Source organism: Gracilinanus agilis, chromosome 5 (assembly GCF_016433145.1).
Source record: "Gracilinanus agilis isolate LMUSP501 chromosome 5, AgileGrace, whole genome shotgun sequence".
NCBI classification, from domain to species: Eukaryota; Metazoa; Chordata; class Mammalia; order Didelphimorphia; family Didelphidae; genus Gracilinanus; species Gracilinanus agilis.
Window position 1 is genome coordinate 27,518,767 of NC_058134.1, and position 27,044 is coordinate 27,545,810.

Genomic DNA, 27,044 nt, shown 5'->3' on the forward strand with positions numbered 1-27,044 from the left:
ACTTCCTGGCTGTGTGACCTTGGGCAAGTCACTTAACCCCCATTGCCTAGCCCATATCACTCTTCTGCCTTAGAGCCAATACACCACACTGATTCCAAGATGGAAAATAAGGGTTTAGAAAAAACACAGACAGAAAGATTCTGAGCTACAACTTAGTATTTAGTAGGGTTCCCCAATAATATCTTAGTTAATCTACTTCTTGCCTCTTTCCCCCTGAATCCTTGCTGGATATTTCTACTTGGATTTCCCACCTACCAGGACCGAAATCTCAATTTTCTAAAACCTGACCCGTCGCCTTCCCCTCAAAGCCTCCCTTTCCTCCAGAGCTCTGTGTTTCTGTTCTGGGTTCTGGCCCCATCCTCTCAGCTATCCAGAGGCTTGAAACCCTGGGTTCCCTTTGACTGCCTTCTCTTCCTTTTCCCACCCCATACAAACTCTTACCAAATCCTATCCATTCAACTTGTGCCATGCCTCTTCCATCTGTCTCCCCCTTCATTCCCGTCCCCAGTGCAGCCTTTGGAGTTCAGACTCTCATCCTCCTCACCTTTGCTGTTGTCATGGTCTACCTGGACCACGTTTCTCTTTGTTTGGCCTTGTAATGATTTGCATACAGATAAAGATGCCCAGCACTACCCTGCCTCTTCCCTGCTTGAGTTGTGAGCTCCTTGAAGCCACGATCTGTGCCATTTAATTTTTGTGCCCACAGGGCCTTGCATTTAGTAGGCACTTAATAAATGTCAGTATAACTCAATTAATATCGACTCTACTGCTGAAGAAACTAGATATGATCTCAAGGAGAGGGCCTGGTGGATCTCATCCTCACTAATTTGATGAAAAATTATTAACAGATTTATGACAAAAATACCAAAGACAACCCTGTGTCTACGTGATCTGGAAAAACCTTTTGCCATTCCTGCCAAAAGTACCAAAGGGCTCCCCATTTAGGTAGTTACACTTTGGGACCAAAGCAGAGCTTTGGCTTGTCTAGTGGATCGGTAATCTCTTTGATGTGTCTGTTCCTTCTACCAGGACTCCTTCTCATCCTGTTCAGCTTTTGCGCACATCATCCCATTATTCTGCCTAAAGAGCCACCCCAATGTGCTGAACTGGCAACTAGGTTTTACAGTGGTTAGAATGTTGGGCCTGGAGTTAGGAAGACTCTGTTCAAATCCAACCTGAGATCCATAAACTGTGTGACCCTGAGCACTTTACCCTGCTTACCTCGGTTTCCTCATCTGTAAAATGAGCCAGAGAAGGAAATGGCAAACCATTGTAGCATCCTTGCCAAGAAAACTAAATGGAATTGTGAAGAGTCAGACACAACAACAGTGGGCCAAGGGCCTTTCTTTTGATGTAATGTGGCACATTATAGTATTGGTCTCAGGCTGCCCTTTATTGTCTCTCAGTCTTCTCACCATATGACTCTCTTGCCAGTCATGAGTCTCTTTGATGGTCTCTTCATGCACACAACTCACCACTGATAATATTCTGTAACAATTTATGCCCACCGTGTGTTATTCCTTGCCTTTTGGGTGATCCGCCATTTTTATTCCTTATAGTTTGTAATGCTCTTCCATGATTGATATCACTGTTAAATGGGAGGGCGATAATTTTATACTCCTCTCTAGTCTGCTAGCCCCGAGGGACGGCAAGTGGTGTATCCTCTGGATAGATGCTCTCTTTGTTCTAAAGGCTGACGCCACCTTGGTGCCAGATTCCATCGACCAACTTCCCAAACTGTGTGCTGGCTTTCTTAGGTTGGTTTGCTCGATCTTAGCATATTGGTGTATAATTATGCACCATCCTTGCTAAATAGTACAATTCTGTGGCAATAAAATGACCGCAGAAATTGCACTAAAAACATTAAAGGTCTCCTCAAACCCAAAGTTCCCCAAGATTGCCACTTGCTGTTTATGGATAGAAAATAGGATTCTGACTGTTTGCCTTTGACTCTGGAACTAGAGCCCAGATCTCATCCTTAGTGATAACAGAGTATATAGCTTTATGCAGAACCTTGTACAAATGTGGCTCTTCTCCACCCTGATCCCTTCCCCACTTAGCCCTTGACCAATTAGGCTTTCCCTCTTTAGAAGTCCCTGAGATATGTAAAGCAGGTTCTTTCTGGTTGGGTTCAAATTTATTGCAAAGCTTTGCTCTCCTTACCTCACCGATTTCTAGACTGTTTCCCTAATATTCCCTGCTTTCCAGATTTATACTCTTTTGGACAAACCTTTTTTTCCCCCTTTCAGACTTCAGCCTACTTCAAATTCCTCAAGCTGTTGAGCTGCCAATTTCTGTTTCCTGATTAATTTTATCCTTTATACTCTTAGCTTCTCCCCTATCAGTCTGTTTCCTTCTCTTCCCTCAATCCCCTTTATCATTTCCTGTCTTGATTTGTGCTGCCACAAGTCCCAAGTCATTTGTCTGGCTATCTAACTCTCCTTTTAATCTCCTTTCAATCAACTTTTAAATATTATAAATGTGTATTTTTGGAAGAACGGCATTTGCATAAGGTGGATCACTGTCATCTTTGATCAGGAAGGCCATGCAAGATTCTAGCTCCCTGAAGAAAGATTATTCATCTCGGGCTTTCTTGTTGGCTTTTCACACTTGTCCTCAGTCTTATTCATATTTACCAGTACAAACTACTACGATGATTCTGCAAAGCATTCTGGGATCAAGCCCTCTGTGTTTGGGTGAGGATACATCCCCTGTGGGAGCAGGGTTAAATGGGTTTGGTTCTTGAATCAAGGGGAAGCTCTACTGAAACCTTCTAGATTATAAGGAAGATGGTGACAGCCTTACATTTCAAAGGGCTCCTCCATATCCCTGTAGAATCAGAGGGTCTAAGAGCAAAAAGGGATTTTAGCAGCCATCAAGGCATCACATACATGACCAAGAATCCTTTCTGCAGTATCTCTAACACAAAGGCTGTGCTCAAAGACCAAAGGGAAGGGGAACCTGCTGCCTCTCCAGCCAGCCAGTTCACTTTGGGACAGCCCTCATTTTTAGGGAGTTTTTCCCTCACAAAAACCTAAATCCTCCTCTTTGGCATTTCCACCTTTTACTCCTGGATTTACCTTCTGTAACCAATCAGAAAAAGCCTCATTCCTCATCAAGGTGACAGTCCTTTAAATACGTGCGAGCAGCTATCATGTCCCTTCCAAAGCTCTGCTTCCCTAGATAACATTTTCTGTTATCAACATTTCAACCATTCCGCACGTGGTGTTTTCCAGTCTTCTTTAGGCCTGGCACTCTTCTCTGTCCTCTTCTGGATACATTCCAACTTGTATGTTCTTCCTAAAATATGCTGTCCAAAGCTGAGCAAGCACGTCAGCTGTGGTCTGGTCAGGGCAGAGTGTAGGGAATGATCTCCAACCTTGCTTCCAGCAGACTTTTTTTTTTTTTTAATTTTTTTTTAATTTTAAACCCTTAACTTCTATGTATTGGCTCCTAGGTGGAAGAGGGGTAAGGATAGGCAAAGGGGGTCAAGTGACTTGCCCAGGGTCACACAGCTGGAAAGTGTCTGAGGCCAGATTTGAACCTAGGACCTCCCGTCTCTAGGCCTGACTCTGGATCCACTTAGCTACCCAGCTGTCCCTCTCCCCCTCCACCCAAAGACTTTCTTGTTGTGGGTTGATGCATATCGAGCTTGCAGGTCCACCAAAGCACCCAGACCTTCACCAGAGGAACTCCGTCTAACCATGGAGCTTTCATTTTTGCCAGTTAAATTTTTTAAGCCCAAACATAAAATTTTATGGTTAATCTCTCTTCAGTTTTATCTCATTTGACTCATTCCATTTTTCTAGCTCATTGAAATCTTTTAAAGTCTGGATCCCGTCATAAAATGAATTGGCTGTCTTTCCAAGCTTCATTTCATTTTCAAAGTCGACAAAAGAACCTTCTGTGACTTCATCCAAGTCATTGGTGAAAATGTTTCACCAACCTTCCTTGAAGCTGACATCGACCCAGGCATCAATGGTTCCATCCTCTTTGCTCCATCTTATTCACATGCATAGTTTGTAAGGCTTTCTCTTGATCTTTTAAAAAGAAGACCCTTACTTTTTGTCTTAGAATCAATTGTGTATATTGGTTCTGAGGCAGAAGAGCAATAAGGGTTAGGAAATGGGGACTAAGTGACTTGCCCAGGGTCACACAACTAGGAAATGTCTGAGGTCAGATTTGAATCCAGGCCCTTCCATCTCTAGGGCTGGCTTTCAATCTACTGAGCCACTTAGCTGCTCCAATCTAATCTATATTTTTGTTGTTGCTCTTCAGTTGTTTCAGTTGTATCCAACTCTTTGTGACTCTATTTGGGATTTTCTTGGCCGTTTCCTTCTCTAGCTCATTTTACAGATGAGAAAATTGAGGTAAACGTGGTAAAGTAACTTGCCTAGGGTCATATAGCTAGCAAATGAAGGAGGTCAGATTTGAACTCAAGTCTTCCTGACACTGTATTCTATGTCGCCTAGCTACTACTGACATAATTATTTGGGCAAAAACAAGAACAAAGTCAACAAAAACCAGTGAAGAGCTGAGTCTCGTGAATCCATGCTGGCTTTTAGTGATCGCTGCTTCCCTTCCTTGCAAACAATTCCTTTGATAATAAAGTCTAGAATTTTTTCAGACACAGCAGTCAAGTTCTGATTTTCAGAGTCTGTTCTCTTCTGTTTTTTAAACTTGGTCTTTGTGGCATGTTTCTCACCTCCCAATGCTGTGGCTCAGTGGTAATGTGTCAGTTCCTTCAGTCTACTGGGGCGTTACTCATCCAGGCCTGGTGACTTGAATTCTTTTAGGGCATCTAGCTACTGCTTAATCATTTCCTTATCTCGTGTTTCCAAAACCTGAGAGACATTTTTGTTCTATTATTTACTTTATCACTGGATCAGAAAACAGCCTTCTCCACATTATCATCATCCCATGCATCTTGGGACCGGACTTGAACTCTTCTTTGACCCTTGTCTGGCCCCCCAAATATCTTTAAAAAACAAATAAACAAGCACAAAACAAAACCAAACCCAGTCTGGCCTTGTTCTCGGCTTTAGCATTGCTGACATAGTTCTTACAGGGCAAGGGCACCCTTTTGGGGTCCTACTTAGTTACTTGCTCCTATATCCATCTTCTCTGTTTAGAATCCAAGATTTCTAAAGCAATCTCTTGGGGCAGCTCCTCCTTTCTCTGCCCATCAGAATAATGTCTTCTCATGTTTTCAGAATCTCTTTCTTCAAAGGTTCCCATCTGTCTGAGTTAGTTGACTTTTCCTACAAAAAGTCTCTAGATCTTACCTACTCTATCTCTGGAGTCTCACGTCATCTTTTCCCAAATAATAACAGTAATAACAGTGAATGTTTATGTATTACTCTTGGGCTAGGGAAACCTCACATAAACCCTCTGAGGTAGGGACCACACATATCCTTAGCCCAATTTTACAATGAGGAAACCATGGCTCAGGGAGGTCATATAACATGCCCATCCGTGATCACCCAACAATGGGGTCTCAAGCCAGGTCTTCCTCACTTCAAGCCTTCTCTTCTATCCTCAGAGTAAAGTTGCACATCACATTATGCTTGGCATTTCTTCTCAATCGTGAACTCCAATGATGGAATAGTAATTTGTTCCAAACGTTCAGATGCCTCAGCAACCAGTTATCTCTTATTTTTTCATCATAATCAAACCCACAACTAGTTTCTTTTGTCACTTCTACATTGGAAAGGCAAAATTGTCCTTAAGCCAAGCCACAAATTCATCAGTTGCTTGATTTATAGAACTCTAGAAAGTCCTCCATTATTATAATTCATTTATTCAACCATTGTTTATCTAAAAAACAACAACAAAACCCTTACCTCCCATCTTAGGATCACTACTGTGTATTGGTTCCAAGGCAAAAGAAGTAAGGGCTAGGCAATGGGGGTTAAGTGACTTGCACAAGGTCACATAGCTAAGAAGTATCTGAGATCAGATTTGAACCCAGTATTCCCCTTTCTGGGCCTGACTTTCAATCCACTGAGCCACCTCACTGCCCCCAACCACTACTTATTTCATCATGTTTCTGTACCAGGTTTGTCATTTCATTACCAAATTCCTCTTGGCTTTATTTGATTCCTCCTTCTGTCTAGGTGGTCTGTAGTCTGCCACCCCTACAACATCACCTCTCCTTCTAATGTCATTGTTCCTTCTTTTTCTCTTTCAAATAATGCACTTACTGTTCCTTACATTCCTCAGTGCCACAATGCTTTGGCCAATTTTAAAATAGCAAGGAAAATGCTAAGCTTTAAGATAATGTATGTTATGTGACTCTTTGTATGAAATAGCAGGAAACTGACCTTCTTTCTCCTTAGAGTTTGTTTTTCTTTTTTTTTCTCCTTAGAGTTTTAAAAGACTTAGTTTTAAAGTAATATTGCTATTCTGATCAAATTGAGTAAGCAAAACTCTACTTTGGGGAGGAAGATGTATTCTCTTCCCCTCATCATAAAACGCCCTCTCTTAATGGCTTCTCTTTCCTATGCGGCCGATCATGCCCATTTGGGTTTTTGCAGATTCATACTGTAATGTACAAAACACACCACGATGCAGTGTGAAAATTGTAACTTCCCTTTCCCTGGGTGACCTTTAAAAACCGATTTCTATTCCTCATGAAAGTTAATGTTATTTTTACTTTTATTAGGAGATACTCCATAACTTGGGTGGGATTGAAAACCTAGCCCAGGTAAGAGACCTTTCCTATTGTTCTTGCTTTGTAGTTTGGTGCTCACCTTGGGGCAGGTGGTCCTGGTGATAAGTCCTGGAGAGCAGGGTGGATTCGTTCCCTTGGCTGCCCATGGGGAAGCAGGTGTGGCTCACAGTCATGCAGAAAAATAAAGCCAACAGGCCCTTCTCTTGGAGGCCAACACCCAGGACTTTTTGTTCTGGTTAATTGGATTGAAAAGAGCCTGCCCATTGAAGTTAGAAAAGGGTATAAAAGGTCATGGATAATTTAGTTTAGTCAAGGGAAGAAATACGAAGGAGCCTAGTTCGTTCCCCTTTATTTCCTGAACACAAATGGAATCTGAGGAAAATTAAAGAAACAAAACCCAAACCCAAGTGCACGAGGGTGGCCCAGCATTTAAGCAAGAATAATGAACGTGCTCGTAATGGGAATCGAACGACAACAAAGTATGGAATAATGCAGCTCGTAGCTTATTACTGGTATGTTTATCGAGGGAGGGACAAAAAAGTAAATGCTTTTGGCTGGGTCCTGTGTCTTGCATTGGTTAAAAACAAAATAGTAAACAAATAAAACTCCCTGGCCTGGGAGTCCCTGTCCATACCATGGTAGCTTAGTCTCCTAAACCTCCCACACCAAGTGTATTGTCCAGTTCTTCCTGGTGGCCCGGAAGAAACTGAGTGTCTTCTGAATCATCCAGGAGAGAATAAGTTATATTCTGGAGAGACTTTGTGTATTAAGTAGACCTTGTTAGAAATTATTTTACTAACCATCTCAGCTATCCAGAATATTCAATTAAGCAAACACCAAAATTGCAGTTTTCTGTGTCTGAAAATTGATTCCATGGCATGCATGTAGTTAATGTTTGGCACTAGGGAGTGGTATGGCCAGTCAATTATCTCAGTTGATCCTCACAATGCCCTGGCACAGTCCCATTTTACAGATGAAGAAACAGCTTCATGGAGTTTATTTGCCCAGAGTCTTAGAGCTCATACGAGTGTCTGGGCAGGATTTGAACTCACATCTTCCTGATGTCGGATGTGTGCTCTGTTTTATTAACAACTAGTCAATATGGGAATTTTGAGAGCATAAACAACCCACTTGTTATCAGCTGTCATAATACCTCTCTCACCTGCTCTTACTGTCAGGCACATCACAAACCTGTTTTCGTTTCATGTCGGACACTGATGTAATGAGATCCTGCCTAAATTTGGAGGCTCCACACCATACTATGAATTTTAGCACATTACATAGAGGGGAGAGAGATGATGGCTAAAAAGCTCTGGACTTGGAGTCGGGGCTCCTGAGTTAAAATCCAACCTCTGCCACTTAGGACCTGTGAACTTTGACGAGAGAATTCTCTCAAGGGAGACCTCTGTGGGTCTCAGTTTCCTCATCTGTAAAATGAGAAAACATACTAAACATTTTGTGAAGTTTAGCTTAGCAGAGGGCGCCAAACCTGGGAGAAAATTTTTTTTTTCCCCACTTGTATTTCAGGCTCTGCTGAGGAGCCATAGGAGCTCTTTTCCAATGATGGGTTGCCATCTACAGTCCATGCTGAAAAGTGCGCCATCTTGGATCTCAGCTCCCTTTTTCAGGAGTTTCTCTTACATTTCTTTTTGTGTCTGGTCTTTTTTGCAGTACATGGAGATTGTAGCAGACGGGTATCTTGGCTATGGTGAAGAACAGCATAGTGTTGACAAGTTAGTCAACATGACATGTAAGTATTGTGGTGTGGAGCTTCTCTCTAGCCCTGGCACGTTAGCAAGTTAGGGGCCGTCTCTCCTCATCTCCATCAGGTGTGTGTCAGCGCTTGCTCTGGATCCTGTTTTTACTTATTTGTATCCATGCTTCATCCCCTAGTAGAATGTAAGCTCCTTGAGGGCAAGGGCTGCTTTTTTTTTCAACTTTTGCATCTATAGTAACTAGCAACAGTGCCTTGCACACAGTAGGTGCTCAATAAATTTTTGTTGAATTGGATTGGATTTTCTGTTCCTTGTAATTAATATGTGTCTGATTCTTTGTGATAGGGAAAAAAGAAGGCTTATTTTAGTATTTAAGATGCACAAAAAATATGGCTTTGTTGAGTCCCATACAATTAACTTAAGCTAGAATACCAAGAATTGTTATAGTGGCTCAGGGGCTGACCTTGTAGTCAAGAAGACCTGAGTTCAGGTCCTGCCTTTGACACATAACTGGCCGTGTGAACATAGTCAAGTTACTTAACTTTGATGCCTCCCTCTTTAAGTCTGAAAGATATAGACTGGTTCGTGGAAGGAGTTGCTGGGCCAAGAGTTCTCCTACCCTGGTGAAATCACAGGAGTAGGATATCATCCCTCTTCCCTCACTTCAATCTCAGTACACACTAGATATAGAGAAGTGACATTCAGATCATGACCACAACTTTTGCAAAACAGTTTTTTTTTTTTTAAGATTTATTGAATCAGATATCTGACTGTTAAGCTCAGGTGGCCTCCACTAAATGAACTGGATGAGTTCCATCACTTTTCCCGTTGACTTTCACTATTATTCCAGCAGTTGCGGACATATTTTCTAGGAGATTTTTAAACATGATTACCTTCAAGGCGAGAGCTTTGTTTGAAGTTGAAATGTTCCCCAGCCCTGAAGGGTATTTGACACATCCATTGGTGATTCTTTTCCCTAAGATTAAAGCAGTGGAGTTTCTGTAACAGTGGCTACTCATCCATTGTCAAGTCCCACAAAATTTGGATGAACCCTTCAGGTCCTGGAAAGGGAGCGTCTTTCCTTCCTGACGACACAGTTTCACCTTCTGATTATTAGGAAGCAAAGAGTTCAGCTTATTAGAAAATAGTGTCTGGACAGGCCCTGGAGAATGGCCTCCATTCTCTGCCCTACTCCTCTTCTAGAGCAAGAGAAGGAAGAGGTCAGGGAAGTCTTTAGGACAGAAGACAGGGAAGGCCAAGAGAGAAGAGAGGAAAGCTTCCTGCCTGATAGAACCCATCTTCTTCTTTCTCTCTTCCTGGATCTAGTTGGCCATTTGGATGATCTTGACCAATTCCCATTCCTAGTTGGCCATTTGGATGATCTTGACCAATTCTGAAACACATCTGAACTACTGGTCCTTCCTGCACTGATAGCCTTCTCTCTGTTCATTTTAAGCTTTTTATAAGTTTAAATTTTGGCTGCCCAGGAAGGTTCATCATGGTTTATAATGTTTCCTCCATGTAGCTAATGGCTCACCTTGCATCCTATTATGCAATGTTTTCAAGGAGCTAAGTAGCACTGAGGGATGTGGGTAGGGATGAGGGTAGGTAAGAAACCCACTTTGTGATTTTCTTTCTTGCCCAGATATCTTTCAAAAACTTTCTGCCGTCAAAGATCAGAGAGAGTGGGTTATCGCAAGTGGGGCACACAAGGTAAGAGCTTTATGAAACAAATTCATCTACTAAGTTTTTAGAATATGGCAATTGCCCAGGTTTTAGTCACTGCCTACATCCCTTTCTTGCTGAAGAAGCATCAGTGGTCTATAGTTCTGCTCTGAAGATCTCCATCACTTTGTACTCGCTTCTCGACTCACCTCCCATTCTTGAAATCTCTTGCCTTCGACCTCTTGGAAGCTCCCTTCATGACTTGACCTTTCCTAAGAGACTGAGATGACTCCCACATCTGTTCATCTCAGCCTGGTCTTTCTTCTAAGTTCTAGTCCCACATCACATGTTAGACGTGTCAGAATGGATGGCTAGTAGGCAACTCAACGAATCTCAGATGGTACTCATTGTCTTTCCCCAAAAATGTGCCCTTCTTCCAAAGTTCTCTCTTTCTGTTGAGGGCCCTACCGTACTTCCACTCACTCAGGACTTCCCCCCACTATCTGGTCATTTGCCCATTCTTGTCAATTTTGCATCTCTCTTGAATTCCTCCTTTTCTCTCCACTTGATTTATCTTCTCTTGTGGGCTATGAACCAGCCTCCTAATTAGTTTCCTCCCCCAAATGCTTCCCCTCTCCATTCCATCCTCCTCACAGTTGCCAGAATATTGTTCCTAAAACACAGATCTGTCCATGCTATTTCCCTATTCAGCTAACTCCAGTGGCTCCCGGCTCCCTAAAGGGATGGTTTCCACTATTTGGCACCAGAGCCTTTCATGCCTGATTCCAGCCTCCTCTTCTAGCCCTCATATCCTCCTTCCTCTCTTACCCGCTTTTGTCCTTCCAGCTAAACCGTCCCTCTTGCTCTATCTCCCCAGAGACATTTCTATTTTGGTGACTTTGCACAGACTGTGCTCCTTGTTGGAAAGCATTTCCTCCTCGTCTCTTCTTTGTAGAACCCCTACCTAGCTTCTTTCAAAGCCCAGCTTGGACCCTGCCTGCTACAGGAGGCCTTTCCAGATTCCTCCAGGAGTGAGCCAGGCAATAAACATTTATTAAGCCCCTGCTATATATGCCAGGCACTATGCTAAGGGTGGCAGATTACAGAGAAAGAGCTTGTCTGAGCTTGGCCTGGGCTTGGTGTAGAACATGGACCGGGCCGAGGGAAGCAGAGCTAGCTTTACTAAACCATCAGTGTCTTCTTCCCCTCCTTCCCCCAATTTGCTTATAAGCTTCTCTTACCTCATCCCTCTGCTGGTTGTGGTCCTTCAGCCGTGCTCAGCTCTTCATGGCCCCGTGTGTAGGCCATAGCCGCCAAGCCTTCTCTCCTCCTCCATCTCCCCAAGGCTGTCCATGCTCATGTTTGTTGCTTCTGTGACATTTTCCCTCCATTCCATCCTCTGCTACTCCCTTCTCCTTTGGCTTGAGCCTTTCCCAACATCAGGGTCTCTTCCAGTGAGGCCTCCCTTCTCATCATGTGGCTAAAGGATTTAAGAATTTGTGAGAAGTCTGAATTGATTTCTATCTCCCAGCTATGAAGCCCCTAATACTTGGGCTAACTGAGTTGGGTATTCACTACCCCTCTGTTCCCTATACATCTCTTGACATTCCCAGAGATTGCAGGGCTCTCAAGCCTTGTTTCCGAGGAGGCCGTGGCCAGTCAGGTGGGGAATGAGCCCAGAAAACACACTGACAGGAGCCTTTGGGGGACCTCCGAGGAAGGTGGGGGTGACGGGAAGCCTGCCAGGTCCCGTGGAGCTCACTGGCCAAAGAGAGCAGATCAGTGACAAAAACAGAGAAAGGCATTTGTGATGTGACAGGGGGCCAGGCAGCCAAGCTAGTGGTCCCGTACACATTCTTTTCATCCCCTCTCCTGGTTGTCACCCGGCACATTATTCAATAAGTCGTAAGGACAGATCCTTCTGCAGGGATGAGGACATTTTTAATATCTAGGTGAATGTCTGTTAACCTGGTTGGTCATGTTCTTAAGAAATAAACAAGCTGGGGGCAGCTGGGTAGCTCAGTGGATTGAGAGCCAGGCCTAGAGATGGGAGGTCCTAGGTTCAAATGTGACCTCAGACACTTCCCAGCTGTGTGACCCTGGGCAAGTCACTTGACCCCCATTTTGACCACACTTCTGCCTTGGAGCCAATACACAATATTGACTCCAAGATGGAAGGTAGGGTTTAAAAAAAAAAATAAACAACAGGAGAGGCAGGGTTAAGATGGCGGCAGAGTAAAAAAAAAAAAATAAACAAGCAAGCAAAAATAATTCATGCCAATCAAGAAATGTGTTTTCTGACATATCATTTAAAAATCTCATTTTTTGGCAGACATTAGTAAATCTATTAGGAGCCAGAGACACAAATGTTCTGTTGGGGGCCCTCCTTGCACTTACCAGTTTAGCTGAAAGGTAAGTTTCTTCTGATATACCTTTAACTCTGCTATTTTATGCTAAATCAGACTTAGCTGTCGCACCAGCTTCTTTTTCTTTAGAGTGGGCAGAGTCTCTCTGATTTCTTTCCTTCTTACTTAGTCTAATTTTGCAGAGTCTCCTGGGGCAGTCACAGAAGAACCCAGAGCCAAAGGGTATATTTGATTTCAACCAGAGGGGCTCCTTGCATCAGACGACTTTCCTCTCCTATTGGAATTGCCCACACTCTTTCCTGCCTCCCCTCATTTCTAGTGTTTCTGAAATCTCCATAACTGTCTTTTCTTTAAAAACCTACTTCCCTCCTCTTCTTTTTTACCTGCTTTTAACAGCTTTCAAAAAGACTGGGCCATTTTCAAGCCTGAGTCACCTTATTTTTTTCCTTAGTCATTTTGGTTTTTTCCTGTGCATATTCTTTCCTCCCATTCATTTTGAGAAAGGGGGCTTTCTGTCTGTTACTTTACAGAAGTGGGGGCCCATGGGTGTTGAATGTGGTATATATTATAGATTTTTTTGCTAATTTTTTTTCCCTTTTTCCTCTTTGTCTTTTTTTTTTTTTTAAATCTGTTTAGAGGGAAAGTGCTCTGGGTGCAAGTGGGGAGGGGGAGGGATAAAGAGGAAAATTTAGATGATGTAAAAACAAAAGATGCCAATAAAAATCTGTTTAAAATATAAAAAGAGGATATGGGGAGCTTCAGCCCATCTCCCAAACCGTTAAGTTTTCTGACTTCTCAATCCACATGCATCCTAATGAGGGATGCATCCCTCTGGGGGAAAGGAGCTTCACGGCTCAATCGTGATGCAGCTAGTCATGGGATTTAAGAGTTTGAGTGGCAAAGTCCTTATTACCCCAAGCAAATTCAGTCCTTCACAGTCCTGACAGTGAAGGAAACGGGATAAATCGCTGAGGATTTTGGGTCGTGCTTAAGATTTTTCACTTTGTAGTCCAGAATGTAGGGAGAAGATAAGCGAGCTCACCATCGTAGAAAACCTGCTGATGATATTACATGAATATGACTTGCTTTCTAAAAGGTAGGATTCTTGGCAGAAGAAAGAGCCAATCTTATGTTTATGGTGGAAGCTTATTTTATACAGCATGGGGGTTTTCTTTGTTGGAAAATTAAAGCGATGTGACCACTCCCTATTTCGTTACCCTCTCATGGATGTGCCATGAAACTTGCACAGAGAAAGGAATTGACGTTATTCGAGCCCAAATAATTATTCCTCCTGAGCTTCTTGTAACAATCCTCGGTTCCATAGACTATGGCTGGTGGTTGGTGCTTTGGTATCTTGGTGGAGCAAGGCATACTCCGCCATTGGAGGACACACTCTTGTTAGTTGAATCTTGTCCGTGTTTTTCCATGGCTTCCATATCCAAAGTGGATAGCCGTCCATCGGAACTCTAATTCATCATGGCTATCCCAACTCATAGAATCAGAGGATTTAGAACTAGGAGGAATCTTGGGGAGCATTTGACCCTTCCTTGGACAGATGAAGAAACTGAGACTTTGAGGTGAAAGGACTTGGGTAAGGTCACATAGGTAGCTGGTCTTGATTTCTATCTAACCCAGTGCTCTTTTCATCAGATGAGTCACTAAGAAAGGATTAAGTTATATGACTTATTTTTTGTTGAAGAAATCGGGAAGCTGTTTAAACCATTTGAGAAATATTGCCATCTAAAGATTTGGTTTTAAGAGATTCTAGTAGATAAGGAAGTTCTTCAATGGTCTGGAAAATTCTCTTGCACAGACCCCCTCCCCCACCCCCCCCATACACACTCCCACCCCATTCCCTGACAATGCTGCACAAAGAATCGTTGATATAGATATAGAACCAAATAGAAGTTTCCATTGATTTTCTGTCTTCTTTCTTCTCCCTGGGTCTGCCTCCCTTGGATATAAATATGCATGGAGAAAGTCTCCTTGAGCTTCCTTCAGAAGTCTGTCTTCAGCATGAAGAAGAAAGCTCTTTTGGTTTCAGAACTTTTTGGAGCTGCTCTTCTCCAACACAAGGGCCACCATCCCAGCAACTTAATCTTAATAATAATAATAACTAGCATTCATATGAGTGCTTGAAAGGTAGCAAAGTCCTACAGATACTACTTCATTTGATCATCACAACAATTGTGGGAGGGAGGTGCTATTATTTCCATTTTACAGATGAAGAAACTGAGGTCGACAGAGGTAAAAGACATTCTCAAGGTCACACAACTAGAGAGTGAGTGTTAGAGAAAGCCCAGAGGACTGCCTAGAGATGAAAGAGCAGGAAATAAAGCCCTGGACTTGGGAATCAGAAAAACTGAGTTCAAATCATGTCTCAGATACTTCATAGCCATATGAGCCTGGACCAGTACTCTCTTAGTTTACTTCTCTATAAAACTGATAATAATATCCTCTACCTATCAATCAAACCAAGTGCTATTTAACAACTACTGCTCTTCCTCCTTTTCTTGCCTTCCATTAGCTCTCTCTCTTTTTTTAAACCTTTATCTTCCATCTTAAAATTTATACTGAGTATTGATTCCAAGGCAGAAGAATGGTAAAGGTTAGGCAATGGAGGTTAAGTGACTTGCCCAGGGTCACCCAGCTCGAAAGTATCTGAAGTCAGATTTGAACCCAGAACCTCCCATCTCTGGGCCTGGCTCTCCATCCATGGAGCCACCCAGCTGCCCTGATATCTTTGATTTTAAACACCTGATGACCCAAGCTCTGGTTCCCTTTCAGGCTAACTGCTGAGTTGCTGCGGCTGCTGTGCGCTGAATCCCAGGTGAAGGAGCAGGTGAAGGTGTATGAAGGCATCCCCATCCTCCTGAGCTTGCTCCACTCTGATCACCTCAAGCTGCTTTGGAGTGTTGTCTGGATCCTGGTCCAGGTGTGTGAGGACCCCGAGACCAGTGTGGAGATCCGCACGTGGGGGGGCATCAAGCAGCTCCTGCATATCTTACAAGGGTAGGTCCAGGTTCCTTCCTCCAGCCTGGTTATCGATTAATTCGTTAATTAGCTCATCGTTCAGAATTGCTTCCATCTCCCACAGCCTGCAGGATTTGCTTCTTAGCACGATCCCTAAAGAGTAAAAATTTCAGGCACTCCAGAGCGCAGTGGAAGGAGTCGTTGAGGGTAGAAGTAGCTTATCGCCAGCCGGAGCTTGGCTAGAAGAAGGGACACACAGAAGACTCCATGTAAGAGGAGGGAGGGAGAGTGGATGGCCAGCCCAAGCATCCCGATGCTGCTCTCTGTGGAGGGAGGTCTGGGAGGGCCGAGGTGAGAAGTGCCCGAGCATGAGTTCTCTCTCCAGTGGAGGGAGTGCCCGCACGGATGAAGTTACAGATCCTTTGACGTGCCCAGGTGTAGGACATTTTACTAAGGCACATGAGATCAGATACAGATTGGCAGAGTGGGGGGGCCAAGACATCTGTGCGTCTGTCCATGAATCACTGAAACACCAAACGGCCACGTCTTCTCCTCCTGAGCATTTCTTAGATCCATGCCCTCCCCCTCATGACTCTTCCATGTTAGACGCCCAGCCTGTGCTCTGGGAGCTTTTTCATCCTCTTGGGTTTATCTGCTCAGGTCATCTGACCTTGGGGGGCCCAACTTCTTTCCTGCCTGAGAGCCTTTACTTTATTTTACATCTTAGGCCAAACCGATTTCATATAGAGATACGTTGCAGCTTACCTGGGGCCATTATACATCTCTATTGCCCTTTGGGCCACCTTTTTCAGGGACTGTGGAGTATGATGGTTTGCAGTCAGAGAGTACAGGAGAAATCTATTAGTCATTTGTAGGATTTTTAGATTGGGAAAATTCAAGGGTGGCTTACTAAAAAAAGATGCTTGGTGAAAGGAATCTGTGATTACAGAGCTAAGAAGGCTTCTGTAAGAATAGGCTGTGCAGGGGGCAGCTGGGTAGCTCAGTGGATTGAGAGTCAGACCTGGAGATGGGAGGTCCTAGGTTCAAATCCGGCCTCTGACACTTCCAAGCTGTGTGACCCTGGGCAAGTCACTTGACCCCCACTGCCCACCCTTACCACTCTTCCACCTAGGAGCCAATACACAGAAGTTAAGGGTTTAAAAAAAAAAAAAAAAGAACAATAGGCTGTGCTGGAGGCAGCTGGGTAGCTCAGTGAATCAAGCCAGACTTGAGATGGGAGTTCCTGGCTTCAAATCTGTCCTTGGACACTTCCTAGCTATGTGACCCTGGGCAAGTCACTTGACCCGCTTTGCCTAGCTCTTACCTCTCTTCTTCCTGGGAACCAATACGCAGTGCTGATTCCAAGACCGAAGGTGAGGGTTTCCAAAAGAAGAAGAAGAAGAATGGGCTGTGCCACAATGGTTATAAAAAATGTGTTAGAGAAAGCCCAGAGGAATGCCTAGAGATGAAAGAGCAGGGTCTACAGCCCTGGACTTAGGAGTCAGGAAAAATTCAAATCCTGTCTCAGATACTTCAGATATTGGTACAGAAAGGAAATACCAGGATTTTGACAAAACTTAAAGTCTTTTATGCTATTCTAGTGGATAACATGGAGAGGGATAGGCAAGATTATAGTACAAGTTGTTGGATTTGAAAGGCTCCAAAAGTACTCATTGATTGTTCATTGTCAGCTGGTTGGAGGTATACGGTGGGGTCTGAGCTTGGCCCTGGGCTGCTTAAAATTGTGTCAGTGACTCGGGAAAAGAGAACTGTTTGCCTGTGTGTATGTAGTGATGTACTAATTTATTTATTCAAACATGTATTATTACTCCCTCCCATTTCTGCCCCCACTGAATAATTTTAAAAACCCGCACCCTGAAAGCAAATGTGTGTAGCCCAGCAGAATGAATTCCCGTATTGGCCACAGCCAGAAAAGTCTGTCTCATTCTGTATTTCAAGTGCATCACTTCTCCATCAGGCAGGTGGTAGGTTTCATCTTCTATCTTCTGGGCTCTTTTCATTGACTACAATTCTAGAGTCTTTCATGATGAAAAATGTCATCCACCTCTAGAGAAAGAACTGATGGAATCTGAATGGAGACCAGAACATCCCATTTGTCCTCTTCTCCCCCCCCCCCCCACCTTTTCTTCTTCATCATCCTCTTCCTCCTACAAAAAGACTAATATGGATAAGTGTTTTACATGATTGCACATTTAAATCACAAACATAAAGTTTATATCAAATTGCTTATCATCTTAGTAGAGGGGAAGGGTGGGAGAGAGAGAATTTGAAATGCAATTTGGAACTCAAAGAAAGAGGGGCAGCTAGGTGGCTTGGTGGTTTGAGAGCCAGGTCTAGAGATCCTAGGTTCAAATCTAGCCTCAGACACTTCTTAGCTGTGTGATCCTGGGTGAGTCACTTAACCCCCATAGCCCTTACCTTTCTTATACCTTGGAACCAATATATAGTATTGATTCTAAAATGGAAGGTAAGGGTTTAGAAAAAAAATTAAAAACTTTTTACATATAATTTGAGAAAAATAAAATATTTTTAAAAAGAATTTTAAAGTCTTTCAAAGTATGCTTGTCAAATTTGCAGTTGACAGAAAATTGGGAGCTAACACACAGGAAGATGGTCAGGATTAAAAAATTTCTTGACAGACTAAAACACTTGGCTTATTTAATAGTATGAAGTTTAGTAACATATTTGGATTCAAGAAATCAGCACTCTTAATAGAAAGCAGGTAAGGCATACTTGGACAGAAAGAGGTTTCAAAATGATTAGGGAATTTTATTGCACGGCACACTCAGTGTAAGTCAACAGTTTGATTTGGCTGCCAGAAAAATGACTCCACTTTTGGAATGCACTGAAAGAAGCCTAGCTTCCATGAACAAGTTGATGATGATCATCCTTTTGTTGTTTGCTTTGGTCAGACTACATCTGAAGTCTTATGATCAGTTCTGGGTACTCCAGTTTGGGAAGGTTGTTGGTAAGCTGCAAAATATTCAGAGGACAATAGCTGAGAATGGTGAAGGACCTTGAGTTCTTTATCTGTCAGGATTGGTTGAAGGAAATGGGAATATTTATTCATAAAAATACTTGGAATAAGAATGAGGAGAGACATGATAGCTCCATTCAAATATTTGAAGGGTCATCCTATGGATGAGAGATTAGACTTACTATTTTTGTACCTGCTATGCAGAAGCAGGTTCAATGATTGACAGTGCAGAGAGTCAAGTATAGGCTTGATGTCAGAAAGAAAACCTTAGTAACAAGAAGAGCTATTCCTAGATGGAGTGGTCTGCCTTCATTTTCCCACATTGGAGATCTTTATGCAAAAGTTGGATGACCTCTTCACTCTTTAGGTATCCTGTAGTCAGGATCTTTTTTTTCTAGTGTGGGTTGGACCAACTCACAACTTTCCAATTTTGTGATTCTGTGGTTTACCTTGCTGATCATTGTGACCCTATTTGTAGAATTTCAGAAACATCTCTCAACTGATATCTTCTATTAGGAATAAGATTTTATAATCTCAATTTTAAGAGAAACAAATTATAACTTCCTTAAAGGGTACATAGCATAGGCCAGTGATGGTGAACCTTTTAGAGACCAAGTGTCCAAACTACAACCCTCATGCTACATGTGAACCTCCCCCTTACTCCAGGCAGGGGAGGGAGGAAGTGCTTCCATTGAGCTGCTGGGCAGAGAGGCCAGTGAAGTGAAATATGTCCTCGGGCATGGTGGAGGAGGGGAATGGAGCAGTTCTCTCCAGCACATGTGCCATAGGTTCACCAACATAGCCTTAGGCCATGTAGCTATTCTTTCAATGATGGCTTGGTACTCTGGTGAAAGTGATTTGATCTATGGGATGGTGATTAAGAAGAATGACAATTTCATGATATTCCACCATATTAAAAAAAATACTATTTCTATAACCTGTTAAGGTTCTTTTTTAGTTTGAGGAATCATCTTAATTTCTCTCTATTTTATATTATAAGTTCTGAGTATCTAGTTTGACAACATTTAATAAAGTGTTAATATTTATTATGTAATGCATCTTGGTCCATGAGATTACTTCTCTGATCATATATTGGTAGAGTTAAAAGAACCTGAGATGCATTATAAACTGTAAATACATTCCCTGCAAAGGGAAGATCTTTCATCATTTTTCCATTATAATTTTCTCTTTTAAAAATTATAAATGCCTGTAGTAGGTATTTTATCAAAGGAATTCAATAATCCTATAAACTATGATAGTGGGAAAGAATAATTTCTTATGAGAGACAAATTGAAATTCACTTGACATATAGTACAATATGGCATCTATACTTTGCATATTAGATAGATTAGAGTATTCAGTAACTCAATTCAACAAGCATTTAATAAAAACATTTCCACCATCACCTTCAGGGAAGCAGTATTAGCTAATATTATTATAAAGCATATTGTGGGCCCATGGGGTAATAATTCACAATCAACTAGAGATATTTCTTCTTGAAAACCTTTCTGGTTGTGATTCACAACCCATAAAACTCATACTAATTTAGGTTGGGAACTCATCGATACTAAGATGACTGGACGTTGTTAAATCAATACTGCTCAGACTCTATTCTCTCTGGGTATATTAAGAAATTAGATAGTATAAAATAGTTCATTTTCTCTAAAGAGGATTCTAAAATACACAGTCAGAATTTAGATCTGCTGTGAAGAGTTTTTTGGCTAATCATGTTTCTCAGCTCATGAAAAAGGAATGCAAACTTAACAGCTTTTTGCTGATTCTTGTTTGCTTATGTTATTGTATTATATTTTGTTTAGACCTTCATTCTGCCCTATGACATTAACTGGTGCCCGTTTAAATTCTCTTTTCAGTAATTAGCCATAAAATATAGTCTCTTCATTGTTTTTTTTTCTTTTTAATTTTCCGTTTAAACATGTCCTTTTCACTAGATGGAATGTGTGCTGCCTTCCGGGGTAGCTGCTGGGGAATTCTGATTTTATTAATAAAATTTTAATTCAAAATGGCATCCTGTTCAATGACTGCTTTGAAGACTCATCTTGATTCTTTTTTTTGTCTATAGTGTTGAGTTTAATTCAAAACAGCCCCTTTCCTCTACTCCATTCTTCTAAATGTATTCTTAAAGACGTCCTCTATTTTTAAGGTAAATTTCACTCAGGGGACCTGATACCGTTGACTACAAATTTGTAAATTATGCACTTAAAGATGATGAGTTCTGTCATGGATCTGTTGTATTTGAGATACCTTGAGGACACCCAGTCTGAAATATCCAACTAAGAAATACAAGAAAATACCTTCTCTCTTCCTTCAGCTACAAATGTAATTGCCAATAGGCCACTGGTGATGTAAGATTAAAGCTCAGGGGAAACATTGGGGCCAGATAGCTATATCTGTGAGTTATCAAATAAAGATGATCATTAGCCCCTTGGGAGCTTATGAGAGTGAAGATGGAGAAGAGCAGGGGGCTTGGGGGCGGGGGAGAGCCTTAAGGAATACCCTCAGCTGAGGGGCATGACATAGGTGAAGATCCAGCAGGGGAGCTCGAGAAGAAGCATTCAGACAGGTAGGAGGAGAACCAGGAGAGAGCAGTGCCATGAAAACTTCAAGACGAGAGTTTCCAAGAGAAAAAGATGCATCCACAGTGTCAAAGAAAGCAGGCAACTTCATAAAGAAAAATGAAAAAGAGCATCAGCTTTGGCAGTTCAGATAATATTGATAACTTTATACTAAGTATAAAGTATAGTCGTGAGGGGAAGATGATGAGTTTGTTTGGGGTTGATACGGTGACCTCCGAGTGGAAATGTCCTGTTGGCCGGTGGAAATAGGAGATTAACTTGGGCGAATGGTGGAATCCAGAGATTTGAGACTCATCATTGTAGTGGTAATATGGTAATGCCTCAAGGAAGGATAATTTAATTGGGGTAAAGTATGTGGAAGAAACTGAATGGGGGCCAAGAACTGAATCTTGGGAAATGTGGTAGAAGGTGTCATGAGTAGAAGGACATAGAGAAGTCAGATGTGGGAAAAAATGCAGCTCTAAAAGCCAAGGGAGGAGACACTTTGGGAAGGAGGAGGAGGGGGGACAGTGTTATTATAAAGGGGCCAACAAGAATATGCACCTAGAACACATCATTCTCAGTTTGGTAGTCACTGGCCTCCATTTGTGCAGTTGTATTAGAAGAATGAGGTGGAAACCAAGTAACAGAGAATTAAGGAGGAAACAGAGGAAGGAGCATTATTTGAGAAGTTTGATAGAAGATAGAAGCCTAGTTAGTAAAGGGGACAAAGGAAGGGTTTGTTTTTCCCCCCTTCAATGTAGGAGAGACCGATTCCCACTTGAAAGCATGGGAATGGTACCAAAGGAATGGGAGAGACTGGAAAGGAGGAGATAACGGGAAAAAAATTTCCAGAAGGGTGGAAGGGATGGATAACTTAGAGTTGGAGGAGGAAAACGTTTCTTCCTTTAAGATGGAAGATGAGAGAAAAGGGACAGAGTCATAAAAAGTGGCCACAGTTGTCCCAGACGACTACAGTCTTCCCCTTGGAGTCAAAGGTGAGGCTGTCAGCTGAGAGATCGGGAAAGTTCTGCATCGAGGGCCTGCTGATTGAAGCTGACCAGGACGAAGATGTGATCAGCAGAGGTGGAGAGTTCCAATCCTGCTCACCTGCTCATATTTGCATTGTATTTTTCAGAGATAGAAATTTAGTTTCGGATCGTTCTTCCATCGGAAGCTTGTCTAGTGCAAATGCAGCAGGGAGAATCCAACAGCTTCGTTTGTCTGAAGATTTAAGCCCTCAAGAAATACAAGAAAATACCTTCTCTCTTCAGTCAGGTACTAATGCAGTCAATTAAGCAATTACTCCTGGTGAGGAGTTGGCACTCTAATGGGGGAGCTCACAAGGCCATGCATAAGAACGTACAGAATAAACATAATGGGAATGAATACCAATAAATGCAGAGTGATCATAAATGTAAGGTAGTTTGGGAAAGAGGCCACCAGCACCGGAGGGGGTCGGGAAAGGTGGTGCTTGACTGGTGTCTTAAAGGCAGCATAATTTCCAATCTGAACTTTAGGGTTGGGGCAAAATTAATTTGGAGAGGAGTCGTTTGGCTGTTGGTAATAAAATCTGAGTCATTGATATGAACAGTGTTTGTGAAAGTTCTAAGGCAGTTTTTACACCCTTTGCTTATTCACAGTCTCTTTTTGGTGTTTTTAATTACAGCCTGCTGTGCTGCTCTTACCGAATTGGTGCTCAATGACACAAATGCCCACCAGGTTGTCCAGGTAGGGCGTCTTTTCTAAGTCATGTAAGATTCGAGGCTGATTTTCACACATTCCACAGATTCAAGGATGTATTGCTGATTTTTATACAGTCATTTTCATATTCATCACCATACACATTCCACGGCACCCGGTGGCCTCTGATGGATTTATTTAGGAAAATACAGACTTGGCAGATACCAAAGAAGAGAGCAAACATTGTTTTATTTGCTGAATCTTTCTTACCTTCATACTATTTTGGATCAGTATTACAAAATAGCTCATTTCATTTTCCTTAGATTTTTTTTTCAGGCTATTTTAAATAGTTACAATTTTGCACTTGCAAGAGTTGTTTAGAAAGTAAGGCTGGAAGGTTAATTACTGTTGCATTTTGCAGAATGCAATAATATTGGTGGTAACAATATTTTACTCATTTGGTAAACAGTGTAAAGTAGACTGAGTCTAACTACGACTTAATGTGTCGGTTGTAGAATCCACTTTTAACAATTGACATATTAAGTCCCCAGCTAAAATTGGAGCTGGTTGACTTTTGGAGATGAAAAAAAATAATTTCATTGCATGAATTCACCAACTATTGATGGAAATTCTTTTAGAGAATGTTCTTTAATCAACAAAGTAGATGAAAATGCAAAATGTGCAATGATTTGGCAAAGAAAGCAGATCACCAGGGATGCCATACAAAGTGAAAACCAGATTCGAACTGAGGAACTTACATTTCATTGGCATTGAAAAGTTTGTGCTGCTCTGGGACAAATATTTGAATATGGAGCACCACTTCCCACTCTTATCCTGCGAATGTTGCTTGCCCAGAACACTATACCAGGTGCAAAAAAATTTATCCCGAACCATAGTTCATGAGCCCCCAATCATGTCTTTTTTTTTTTTTTTTAAATCAGATCAACTCCAGGATGCGTTAGTTAAAAACAAAAGACATTTAATGATGTAGCTTAGCCAGATAAAGGGCAGCTAGGTGGTGTAGTTGATAGAATGCAGGGCCTGGAATCAGGAAGATGAATCTTTCCAAATTCAAATCTGGCCTCAGACTCTTTGCTGTGTGGCCTTGGGCAAGTCAAGACACTTAGCTCTGTTTGCCTCAGTTTCCTCATCTATAAAATGAATCAGAGAAGGAAATGGCAAACCATTCTGGTATTTTTGCCCAAAAAAACCCAGTGACTGAAGCAACTGAATAGTAGCCAAAGAAGCGACAAGAAAGGTTTCCCCATAGACATGGAGTTATATATAATCTCTCACAAATTGTCACCAGTATGAGAGGGGACACAAGCGGGAAACACAAACTTCTATCCAGGTGCCTGTGCCAAGAAAGCATCTGGCCCCAGGACACTGACAGGAGGGGCAATTCACACCTTTTATGTTTCATGAAACTGATTTCCTCTGAGGAGCCAATGGGAGGGCTCTTCTCTGCTGCCCTTTGCTGCCACCTGCTGGCCATCTGCTGTCATATGGCTTCCTAGGAGGGCTCTACTAACCCTAACCCTGCAGAAGCCTGATTCCCCATGTTGGGATGCATGGAACAAAGGTTCTGCTTGGTGCTTTGGGGAGGGGGTGCCTCACAGTGCCTCCTGATGGTTCTGCAAACTAGCCGGGGAGCTAGAAGAAAAGGACCAATGAGACAGGCTGAGCCTTCTAACTAGCAACCACAATTACTCTGTTATTCATGTCAGGTTCATTAAGCAACTAAGGATAAAGCTAGCAATGAACTTTTTTTTTTTTTAAGACTTGGGCAGCTAGGTGACTCAGTGGATGGAGAGCCAGACCTGGAGGCTGGAAGTCCTGGGTTCAAATGTGACCTCAGACACTTACTTACTAGTTGGGTGACCCTGATTAAGTCATTGAACCCCCATTGCTTAGCCCTTACTGCTTGTCTGCCTTGGAACTGATACACAGTATTGATTCTAAGACAGCAGGTAAGGGTTTTTAAAAAACAAATAAAGCTATGCACTAATTATTTTCTTTATAATAAAATCAGTTTTTAAAAATACCTCAATTAATTTTCATTTTACATATTAAATATATCTATATAATATATACAAGTAAAACACAATATATATAAATAAGTAATATTATAAATGTATATGAGGTGCATAAAACATACAATATAGAAATATGGTTCTCTTTGTATAGATCATTTGTACATATCTACATATATGTAAAACATATAGTATAACAAATATATAATATACAAATATAGATGTAAATATATAAATATATGTGAAAAATCTGAATCCCATTCAATGGAGGCCTAAAAATTTTCTCCCCAAACCTCAAAGTCTGCATACATGTTAGAATCCATTTTAAAATACTTTTTAAACAGGGATATGATATTTATGATCACAAAAATGTTTGAGGTTAACAGGGTTCTTTCAATACTAATTGCTTATAGTTCTTTAATAATGTTGGCAGTTATATTTGGTAGAGGTGCTAGAGCATTGTTTTTAGCTCTGTAGTTTCCCATGCTCTTTATTTGAAACTGATTTACTAAATTCTTCTGATTTTTTTTTTAACCCCTCACCTTTCGTCTTGGAGTCATTACTGTGTATTGGCTCCAAGGCAGAAGAGTGGTAAGGGTAGGCAATGGGGGCTCAAGTGACTTGCCCAGGGTCACCCAGCTGGGAAGTGTCTGAGGCCAGATTTGAACCCAGGACCTCCCGTCTCTAGGCCTGGCTCTCAATCCACTGAGCTACCCAGCTGCCCCTCCTCTGATTTTTAAGTTGGTATTAACTTAACATGCAAAGATTGGGTAGAAGGAAGTTAGGGGGCATTTGAATCATCACACTCCTTCCCTGGTCTACCATCACCTAACGCGGGAGGAGTTCATTCACCAAATTCCCAGCAGGGAGCGGAATGTCTTGTCTCGGTGACCCCTTAGGACTATGCAGAGGAATTATCATCTGCATTGATGAAAGGAATAATTTCACCTGAGAAAACTTGGATCCTTGAATTATTGAATAAGCTAATTTAGTTGCTATTTTACATGATTACATTTCTCTCTCTTATCACAGTATTGCCACCATCTCATAATGTGATTTGGCTTTTTTTTTTTCTTGCAGGAAAATGGTGTATATATAATAGCAAAGTTAATTTTACCAAATAAACAGAAGAATGCAGCAAAAACTCATTTATTGCAGGTAATGAATAAATGAATGAATGAACCAACAAGGTCCTTATTATGCCTACTGTTGGCCAGGTACTGTGCTAGGAATACAGACAAAGATGAAACAGACTCTGTGGTTGAAGAGTTTGTAGTCTTCTGGGGAAAGGGCGTTTGCACTAGTAAATATTTTCTGGTTATATACCCGGTAGTTTAGGGAGGGAGGGAGGGTGGGAGGGCACTCCCAGTTGGGTGATCAGGAAAGGCTTCTTGGAGCAGGCAGTGCTTTAGTGAGGACTAGAGGAGGAGGAGGTCAAATCATCTAGAACTGGAAGTGTGGGAAGGGACTGTTGAATGGGGGAAAGCTGGAGAGGTAGGTTGAGTCCATCATGGGAATATTGACTTCAAAAGCCAAGCAGAGGAACCAAGAGAAGGTCCCCTGTTGGAATTAGGGAGCCTCCAGAGTTGATCGGGCAGGGAAATGACATGGTCAGACCTGTGCGTAAGGAAGGTCTCTGGCAGCTCTGTGTGTGGAGGTCTGGTTGGAGCGGGGACCTTAAGACAGGGAGAGCAGTTAGGCTGTCAACGTAGTCCAGGCAAAGAGTGGCGAGTGCCTTTGCCAAGTCGGTGGTTCTGTGAAGAGTGGAGAAGGGAGATGGAGAGGGAGAGAGAACAAAATTGGCAGCTGAGAGCTCTGCCTTGAATGTGTGGGCTGAAGAAAAGTGAGGCACAGAGGATAAGCCCGAGGCCGGGAACTTAGAAGGATGCCGTCGCCTTGTACCAAGGGAGGGCAGTTTGGAAAAGGGAAAGATTGGGGGAGAAGGAGAATGGGATCAGCTAGACATGTCAGACTTGGGATATTTATAGGAAACGCAGACTGGAATGCCCAATAGGCAGGCTCAGAGTTATAGGCCTAACCCAAGTAATCTGTCACCCAGACAGAGAATGTAGAGAGAGATGAGTAAGAAGCCAAGGATGGGGCCTCGGGGAGCCCCCATAGTTTGGGACTGCTAACATGGATGGAGAAGCCAGCAAAGGAGCCTGAGAAAGAGCCATTAGACAATCAATTAGAAAACATTTATTAAGTGTCTACTGTTTGCTAGGCACCGTGCTAGGTCCTGGGCATACAAGTACAAAGAAAAGGAAAAAACCTGACTCACAAAGAGCTTGTGTTCTAATGGCGTAGAAGTAGATTCAGATTAAATACGAAGTGAATTAATTACAAATTATTATAGACAAATTTA

The 27,044-nt window shown here is 42.1% G+C and overlaps 1 protein-coding gene across 1 annotated transcript in view; it reads left to right on the forward strand.

Moving 5' to 3' along the window:
* The window catches only part of NEK10 (NIMA related kinase 10), a 271,988-nt gene that overhangs the window by 43,935 nt on the left and 201,009 nt on the right, over window positions 1–27,044 (forward strand). Inside the window, exons 6-14 of the mRNA XM_044678880.1 lie at window positions 6,665–6,706; window positions 8,345–8,423; window positions 10,034–10,101; window positions 12,386–12,465; window positions 13,429–13,515; window positions 15,207–15,431; window positions 22,102–22,241; window positions 22,633–22,694; window positions 25,760–25,837. Coding sequence (XP_044534815.1) covers window positions 6,665–6,706; window positions 8,345–8,423; window positions 10,034–10,101; window positions 12,386–12,465; window positions 13,429–13,515; window positions 15,207–15,431; window positions 22,102–22,241; window positions 22,633–22,694; window positions 25,760–25,837 — 861 coding nt within the window. The remainder of the gene's footprint in view (window positions 1–6,664; window positions 6,707–8,344; window positions 8,424–10,033; window positions 10,102–12,385; window positions 12,466–13,428; window positions 13,516–15,206; window positions 15,432–22,101; window positions 22,242–22,632; window positions 22,695–25,759; window positions 25,838–27,044) is intronic.